Raw genomic sequence first — 8,618 nt, 5'->3', positions numbered from 1 at the left:
CTTCTCTCTCAGCAGATCTCACAGTTTAGCTCTTTTCAACTTATTTACTCCAATTTAATTTAAACAAATTTTTTTTAAAGTCGAAAGTTTATAAAATTAATAATGTCAATAATCGGCAATCTCTTGATGTTTATCAAAGCATGGAAAACAATTTTTATTTAAACCGATGATCACAATTAAAATAACCTGTTGACCCAGGTTTAAGCCCCTACTTATGAAAATTCTCAAAAATTCTAGTGAGGGGTGTCTTTATTAACTAAAACTACACAGTCGAGCTTCATATTTAAAGTCGGGGAATTTTTTTTTTCAAGGATCAAGTAAAAATACTTTCAGAGTCATTATCATGTGGTATTTAAAATTATAATTTGCTCAAGAAACTAGTTTAGATAGATTCAGACTTATTTATGGCCATCTTTAAAAAATTATCCGCCTATTAAATATTATTTTCAGAAAGGTCTTTAATATCTCTAATTAATTACGAGCAAGAGACCCTTTTCATGCGTAGCAACCTATAAGAATTTCTGTTTTCTCTTTGTTAATATAAAAAAATCATCCTCCCGGACTTGAGTCTCCGAGCATTTCAGCGCTGAACCAGCACATTTTAAGCGTAATAACTTAATTCAGTTCTTAAACATACCATCTCCAGAATATCTTAAGTTTCTTTATGTGCAGATTTTCTTCATTATGATTATATTGAGATCATAGAGTTCGTCCGGCGAAACTTATCCTGGATAATCTGAAAAGTACTTATACCCCAAAGTTAAGTCTGAGCAGAATAATGTCATACAATTGCAGTTTATAACTGGTTATTACTATAGTAGTATACACACTATTTATACATAAGCTAGTGTATAGGCAATTACCACAACGCTTAATTAGCTTAGTGGTTACGTCTTGATACGCAAATTAAATATTACAAGTACCCACAAGGGAGTTTGAGTATCATATAAAACAAACATTGTTGGGGGTTAAACTGAAGACATTAAGCTGAACATATTATTCAGTACATTTTTATTTTATTTTTCATTTTTTCATGCAGTAGATTTTACGCAAAAATTAAGACTGACCAGTATTAATTGTGACATGAACAGCGTACTGGCCATCCTTAAAAAACAGAATGTCTCTAGTCTGATTCGGCGCTAATTTGCTCCGCCACCTCCGAGCTATCATGATGCGATAGAACGGGATCGAAAATTTCAATCAGTCTTATGCTATCTTTTATAGTCCCAGCTTAAAAGCGCTATGATTAAATAATCAGCATACATCCACAGATTTGTCACAGCTAACAAGATATTTTTCCCTTCATTTTGTAATTGCATAATTTTAACAACTTACAGTTTAAATAATTTGCGCTCACATTTTAATTGCTGTTCAACTATGTACTGAATATCTGTGATATGCGGAAAAGAAATTAATTCAGTTATAAATCTAAAATTTTTGATCAATACCAAGATCAGGTTGATTTCAAACTGATCTTTGTATGTTAAAGACGTGCAATTTTGTGCAGCACAGCTAAACTGCAAAAAAACAGCGCACTTTTTTTAAAACATCCGAATCATTTATTTGAATATCATGTTTGTCATGTCTAAAAAAGTTTTTTGCTTTCACTTTCTCAAAATGTCTACCGATTGACAAATGTTTTCACAAAAATACTTTAAGTTATCGACATTTATTTCACTTATTTGTTAAATTATAGATAAAACGGTGTCACTACTGCAGTTTTTGAATAAGAACAGAAAAATCTTTATATTAAACTTTGTTGCAAATTTCAATGTTTTTCTCATCCGCATTACCATCTGTAAATGTTATCATCCCTATTAATTAGCCCTAGCCAAATTTAGTTTTAACGGCGAATAGTTTCCAAAGATAATAAAAAAATTCACTTTGACATTTAACTTATTACAAAGTTAGAGCATTTCTTCGATTAAAATTTTATTATTCTCTAAGACTCTCTCGCTTGATTTTCTTAATTGCTACCTTTTTCTTAAATGCCTTAAATTTCTTGTGAAATCAATGTTTTTACTCTTCAAAGTGATCGTCCAGTTCAAATTTCATCCCTATCAGTTCCGTTCAAGTTAAGTTGTTATTGTTTCCTTTTGGCGCACCAGCTTTCATTTTATTCAACAGATTTCTGGGATACAATTAATTTGCAGAAAAATAAATAAAAGCTTGGTTCAATTAAAATCCAAATTTCTAGGATAAAAAATTTTGCTGCAGATATAGTCTTTTTTTGCGAGCTTCTGAAAAAGATTTTATATTTTTGTTTGGCCAAAAGATTTTCTAGTTCTCTTGAAATTGTTTTTATCAACTCGCTCTTTTCCGTAAAAGTTTTGATCGCAAAAATAATGGGAGCACTTCTTTGGAGTTATAATTTAAGTAGCAACTACATTGATTTTACATATTTCCCAGGTTTAAAATTGTCGGGAGAACATGCATCTATCGTTTGCTGTTTCTAATTTTCTCAGATAATTCCAATTTTTGCGATATGAATGATAGCCTGTCTTTGAAAAACCTAAGAAATTCTGAATAATTTCTGCTCGCTGAAAGTATGGTTATAGTTGCACCAGAACTTGCTGAGAAAATTTTTCCAATGTCTGGTTACAGTGGTTTCTAATTTTGGCGACGCTCTCATCGAGGTTTTCTGTCACCGTCACCAGAAACTGCTTTGAAATTCACCCAAATTCTGGATCGAGACTTCGCCAAAACTTTGAAAATTGTGCATGAATTTATTCAATGAAATTAACATTTTTCCTATTCCGTATATTTTCTGTTGATCTTAAAAGCTCTCACGGATTGAACAAAGCAGCGGTATATTACAACTCAGAATATGAGCATAAAAAGTGAACAGTTTCAATAGCTTGATAGTAAAGTTCGAGTTTTTTTCCTGTGCATCCCCAAAGTTCATGGAAAAAAAATTGTTCAGCAATTTCAGGAGCTTGTTGTCGATTCCAAAAAGTGACTTACCGAATGTACGGACAATATTTTGGAATATCACCAACAGAATATTTCAACAGAATCACAGATTTCACAACTGGCACCAAATCACTTAACTGGATTCAGGTAAATAAGTCACATTTTGACAACCCCCCCCCCCCCCCCCACTCCCATTCACCCAACTAAATAAATTAAAACGGCCCGTGGACCTGATATGAAAATATCACAACCGAACATGGACTATATTGTCCACATAAATATTTCAACTCATCCTTGTAATAGCGACTGCTATAATTTGTAATCGAATAATTGAACGCAAAATATCGAAGAGCATTGGGTAAAATGGTATTGGGTAAAATGCAATATTGGGTAAAATGTCATGTAATCAATTTAAACAATTAAAAGCGGATCTTCAAATAGGTCTACTTGACGCTATAAACTACCCAAGTATCCATTAAAATTTTCTCTACATGGCAATACCTTTCGAGTAGTAAGAATTTTGGGTTAAGACAGTATAACGAAAGAGAGAAGGTAAATTAAAAACGATAATAGATTAAAAATTAAAACGATTAAAGATAATAGATTAAAAAATTGAAAGCGAATTTTAGTACCAATGCATTGAAGTTTGCAAAAGAATATGATATTGTTGCGCAGACCTTAGGCGCTCAATTATTATACGCTCAATTACATAATTAGAGGACCACATATTCGTTTTAATAGATTCGTATTGAGTCCCACGGGCCGCTGAGGCATGTCCGTTGCACGAAAGGCAAACCGAACTAGCTCATCTTGGATTTTTTTGCCAGAAAATTACACTTTTTAATTATTTTGCAATTTCTGATTGATGGATAACCCATGATTAAGTTGGGTTATTCTTTAGCGATGTCATCCAACAGGAGGGGATTAAGCTTGTTTCAAGTTCAATAACGCGAGGAAATTAAAAAAAAACGAGAGTTAAAAGGCTGAGGGAGTGGAGACTACAGAGATTGCAATAAATTTTTATTATTTCGAAAAAAAGTTAAGTTGGTGTTTAGATTTTGTGTTTGACTGTAATTTCATTCTCTGAAGTTTTCCAACTCGAATTTAGTTGTGCTAGTTATTATTCTTCAAGTCTGAGATTAGCAAGTCATCCGCATGCGCTCAAACGTGACTTAAATTTCAATCCACTTGACCAAAATATCGTTGATTCGCGTAGCAAAAAATATAGTGCTTAATTTTAGTACGAAATTTTGAATAAATCAATTAAAATTTATTATTCCCATCGGCCATTCTGCTAAAATCTTTTGCCCGAATATTAAAGAACGGCGTAGAATTGATGTAATAGTTTTACAAACCAACAAGACGGCTCGTGCGAGTCTGTGCATAGCACAAAATGTTCCAACATATCTCTCAAGTTGCAAAACCAACTTTTGAAAGTTGACAGAGAAATTGTTGTGGGTATCCGAAAGCAACTTATATGCATTATAGAAAGTTACTTTCACCGCTTGAACCAAAAAATATGCCGTCTACATAAGGCAGACAAAAAACAAATAGAAAGATAAGTGTACATACACAGACGCACATAGACACTTCACACATAGACACAGAAAACCATAAAAAAAACCAACACATAACCCATTTTAAAAAAAAACTCGAACCCAAAAAAACAAATGTTGTCTGTTTGACAATAGATCAAAACTAAAAGTTCGTCACTGTTCATTTAAGTCTTCTCTCGTTTCTGTAAATGTAATTTGACACCATAATTTGAAAGGTAACTTTTTAAAGTTTTTCGAAAAATTTTGTTTTTGACATTTCATGAGCATCAGGGATAGGTATTGTTTTTTTATTTCAGAGATTTGTCGTCGGCGATAAATTAAAAAAACCGACTTAACTTTGAACTTACCTTAAGCCACAATTTTTAGCAAATACTAGGTAGTTTTTCATTTTTTCAATTTTTTGCCCTCTGCGTCTAATTTTATCTAACATTTGAAGAAACCAACTCTCTCAAACGAGCTCTCTCTTTCTCTTTATTATACCTGCACATGCCACAAACATTACCACACGCACATACATAGATGCACCAACACAAGCTCACACATACACACAAACAAAAATACAGACAGACAAAAAATATTCCCAAATTATTTTTTGGCCATATGATTTTTACTCACTGTTCATAACCACTCGTCTGGTTTCTGGTTGTTTTTACTGAAATAATAATTGTGGACTTCTTAAGCCAATTGTATCAGATGTGGTTAAATTGACACTAAAGATTAAAATGAGTTTTTTGAAGCTTTTCGAAAAGTTTTGTCATTTATTATGTTTAATGAGATGGTTTTTTTTAAATTCTTAAACGTGTTTTCAGGGGATATTAAAGGACTTTTGGCGTCTGACGTAATTAATGCTGCAATTTGTAGCAAATAATGAGTAGTTTTTCTAGTTTTCATGTTTGCTGACAGCTTTTGACCTCTGCCTCAACTAGTTACTTTTAAAGGAATTAACTCTCTCAAACCAGCTCTTTTTCACTTTCTACTAAACAATTAATAAAAACATTAAAAATTTGCACTCCAATACATACCCCAACACAAGCACTAACACACAAACACAAATACATACTTTTTTGTACTTTTTAAGACAATTGTATCGGTAATAGTAAAATTGTCACTATAGTTTGAAATGAACTTATCGAAGAAATAGGATTTTTGTCATTATTGATGTTTCATGAGCATAAACGGCCAAATCCATTTCAAAATTTTGCAAATATGTTTTGCTACCAGCGAGATTTAATAAACTATAATTCTGATTTGGAATTATTTAAAAGCGCATTTAGTTGCAAATTTTGAATATTTTGAATACAAATTTTTCCGGTTGTTTCTATCGTAAATTTCAATGGCGATCTGCACCCCCCGCCTTCCTAAGTGCTAAGCGAAGTGATTTTTTCTTTTACAGTTTTTTTGTTCCAATTTTAGAGACTTCTCCTTTTTGAAATTTGTAAAAAAAATATAAAAACAAAAACTAGGTCCTGAGGGCTGCAAAATGGTTGTCTTTTTTTTCTCTACGGTGCGTAAAAAAGTGAAACCTTGACTGAAAAAACCATCCTCGCATACGCATATGTATTCCTCCATTTTTCAAAACATGTAAGAACAAATACAGTAATGTTTTAAATACTCTTTATTGCTTAATTTGAACACTATTTCATTTATGGCTGCAATACCTCAAAAATTATCTTAGAAGGTTTCTCCAATTTTCAAATTTCTCAACTTTGTTACTGAAGAACTTCTTTTGAATTTTATTATGGTCTGATATTGAAACTGTCGAAAATCCGAGTCAATGGTGTCAAGTTAAATTTGGTTGGTAGTATTTTAAATGTATTTGGTACCCATACCGAATTTTAATTTTCTTAAGTTCGGGGGAGTGTACATTTATCAAATGTAAATTCATCACTTGTGTAATTATTAAGTGTAAGAGGTGAAATTAAAGCTGATATATCTTGTATGTCATATACTAAAGTGTTGCTGTATAGATTATATGAAATCAGTTGATATAAAAACTTTCCTTAAACATTGTTGGAATCAATCCTCTATTTACCTCATTTTTATCAAAAAATATCACAGTTCTCATTCATAACATTCAGTTAACAACAAACAAAATTGCTAAAAAGCACCTGTTGCGGAATTTTTTTATGTAATAAAATTTTTATGTAATAATTTTTATGTATTTTTTATGTATTTTATGTATTTTTATGTATTTTTTATGTATTTTTTTTTATGTAATAAAATTCAATTTTCCTAATGTGTTGAAAATTTGAGAGCGAATACAGGAGAAATTACTAAGATTTATCCAAGATGGTAGCGAGTGCGGATCTAAAGATGAATCATACTGAACTGGTAATAATTACAATGATCGGTTGTGAACCAAGATTTTGCCAGTGACAGTTAAGCCTAGTTTTCGTCATGAAATTAAAGTAAACTCAAATGTTGTTTTTCTAATATGCGGTCGCATACGTCGTACAAGTCAAGACAATCTTCGGGCAAGCGTGAACATGCATTCCTCAGGTCTTCAAATTACACTAATGATTTTAAAAAATTGATTAATTTGCTCATTGGTCATATTATGCTGAATGATAATGTCGACTTACAAGATAATCAAGCTGATGATAACTTTTAGTTGTTTTGTTTTTCAGGCAATTTACGACGATCACCTTTGCGCTAACGTAATTATAGCTCTTGGATTTGGAGAGGGGGGAATATTGTTGTCAGGAAACCCTAGACTGGATTTTCCATATCTACTGCCGTTCCAAAGTTTTCTCGAATTCTTTGATTTTGAAGAAACGAATTTGAGAAATTTGCTGACTTTTGATTGGTTTAAAATGGAATATATCTGCAAAGACCAGCAATGGGTGTGTGAACAGGAGGAAACTGCAACCATTTTAGCAAATTTGAGACGAGAGTTAAAATCTGTTAAATTTGATTCTGATTATGTTGAGAGTTTAATGCGGAATAATTCTTTTATATCTGATAACTAGATAAAAGGTTCCGTTCCAGTTTTCTGTAATTTATTTTTTTTAAAAAATTGGGAAAACTCTAACACACATGACGCGTTTTGTTTTAGAAACTTTTCATAAGAATTGGCATAAAATTCATGTCAGATATAAAATAGTTCGAGCTATTTTCTGACTATCAATTTGAGTTCGGTTTTGCTTTTGACCATTTAGAGCGACCTAACCCCATTCATTAAAGTACCGACAAAAGTAGTAAGTAAACACTGTCTTAAGAGAGTGGGGGGTTATCCTACGATACTTAAACATGGGATAATAGGGGTTATCCTAGACGGAAAGGGATTAACTTTCATTCTTTACCAGATGTGATTATGTAAGACTATTTCCAAGGCGGCAAACTTGTTTTCGGTCAAACAGCCAACTTTGTTCTAAATTTTGTTCCGATAAGAGCTTCAAGTGAACAATTTATTGAAACGTATTTTAGCGCTCATAAACACAAAATTTACACGGTTAGCAATTCAAAAAGCGCAGTTTGGGCAGCAGTTTGGGCAGCAAAAATCGCTACTACTTTCAATGCACTCATTGGCTTCATAATTAATGAATGGGTTAAGGGAGGAAGAGCTGGAGCTGGTGGTAGCATCAAAGTCTACAATATCATCGCTATCAATATCGTCCTCGTTAATAATACTTATCATTGCAAATCCCGGGTCAGGTGTTTCCCATTCCTCCGGGCTTTCACTTGTCGTGTTTCCGGCACAACAAAACTATTATTATGGTCCCAGTTTGGACTCGAATCTAGAAGAAGGTGAGCATAATTTTCCACATTTTCTTAGTCCCACTCTACTTCATCGCTATCCCAAGAAAAATCTTCCACTCGGCAGTGAACAATTTCATAGTGGCCAAATGGTAGTGTTTTAATTCCCCCGTTCAAAATGTGGCGCTTATTATCAAAGGCAAAGAGACATATTTTATTTGTTGAAACCGTTTGTAGAACATGCTTTTCCGAAACAATCCTTGTTTTTTCAGCGCGCAGTTTACTACCAGTCACAAGTGTGTTATTGTAGTCTGCATGTCGAAGCAAATTTTGGGCTGCTCTGGTTATTCCTTTGGCGGACATTTTTCGGTTACATATGAAAAGAATAGAAGCAGTCAAATCATGACAATCATACAAGGTTAGTTGTTACTTTGTTAGTTTTTTCTTGAATCA

The 8,618-nt window shown here is 32.7% G+C and overlaps 1 protein-coding gene across 1 annotated transcript in view; it reads left to right on the top strand.

Moving 5' to 3' along the window:
• LOC142349548 (uncharacterized) overlaps window positions 1–7,456 on the top strand; it is a 46,402-nt gene extending 38,946 nt beyond the window's left edge. Inside the window, exons 3-4 of the mRNA XM_075401183.1 lie at window positions 2,933–3,060; window positions 7,097–7,456. Coding sequence (XP_075257298.1) covers window positions 2,933–3,050 — 118 coding nt within the window. The 3' untranslated portion in view covers window positions 3,051–3,060; window positions 7,097–7,456. The remainder of the gene's footprint in view (window positions 1–2,932; window positions 3,061–7,096) is intronic.
• Window positions 7,457–8,618: the final 1,162 nt, after the last annotated feature.

Source organism: Convolutriloba macropyga, chromosome 11 (genome assembly GCF_964194025.1).
Source record: "Convolutriloba macropyga chromosome 11, txConMacr16.3, whole genome shotgun sequence".
NCBI lineage: Eukaryota > Metazoa > Xenacoelomorpha > Acoela > Convolutidae > Convolutriloba > Convolutriloba macropyga.
Note: the sequence above shows the minus strand (reverse complement) of the source record. Positions and strands in the feature narration are given on the sequence as shown.